Genomic DNA, 304 nt, shown 5'->3' on the forward strand with positions numbered 1-304 from the left:
AAATGTTTATACAGTGCGAGGATCCAAAGAACCAGTAGTTGCAGCAGCTGCAGTAGCACCCATGAAGCAGCCAGTTGCAACACCTGTCCAAAGAGCGCCTGTACTTGAGGAGTGGCAGGTTCCTCTGAAGTACCGTAGGGAAACCATTACAGAAGAAGAGATTGAATTTATTAATGTAAGTGAAAGAATTAAGTATTTATTGAAGTTATGTGTCCAGTCCATAGGGGAGCTTTACTGTATACAGAATTTATGATGCTTTTGCTTCTTTCCTATCTTCTTTTGTAAGTAAAGTATTCACTGTTAA

The 304-nt window shown here is 39.5% G+C and overlaps 1 protein-coding gene across 1 annotated transcript in view; it reads left to right on the top strand.

Moving 5' to 3' along the window:
* Nucleotides 1-14: 14 nt before the first annotated feature.
* LOC119591297 (28S ribosomal protein S36, mitochondrial-like) overlaps nt 15-304 on the top strand; it is a gene marked incomplete at its 5' end in the record, with an annotated part of 626 nt that continues 336 nt past the window's right edge. Inside the window, 1 exon segment of the mRNA XM_037940024.1 lies at nt 15-175. Within this exon segment, the coding sequence (XP_037795952.1) occupies nt 15-175 (161 nt within the window).

The sequence above is a fragment of the Penaeus monodon genome, chromosome 28 (assembly GCF_015228065.2).
Source record: "Penaeus monodon isolate SGIC_2016 chromosome 28, NSTDA_Pmon_1, whole genome shotgun sequence".
Lineage (NCBI taxonomy): Eukaryota > Metazoa > Arthropoda > Malacostraca > Decapoda > Penaeidae > Penaeus > Penaeus monodon.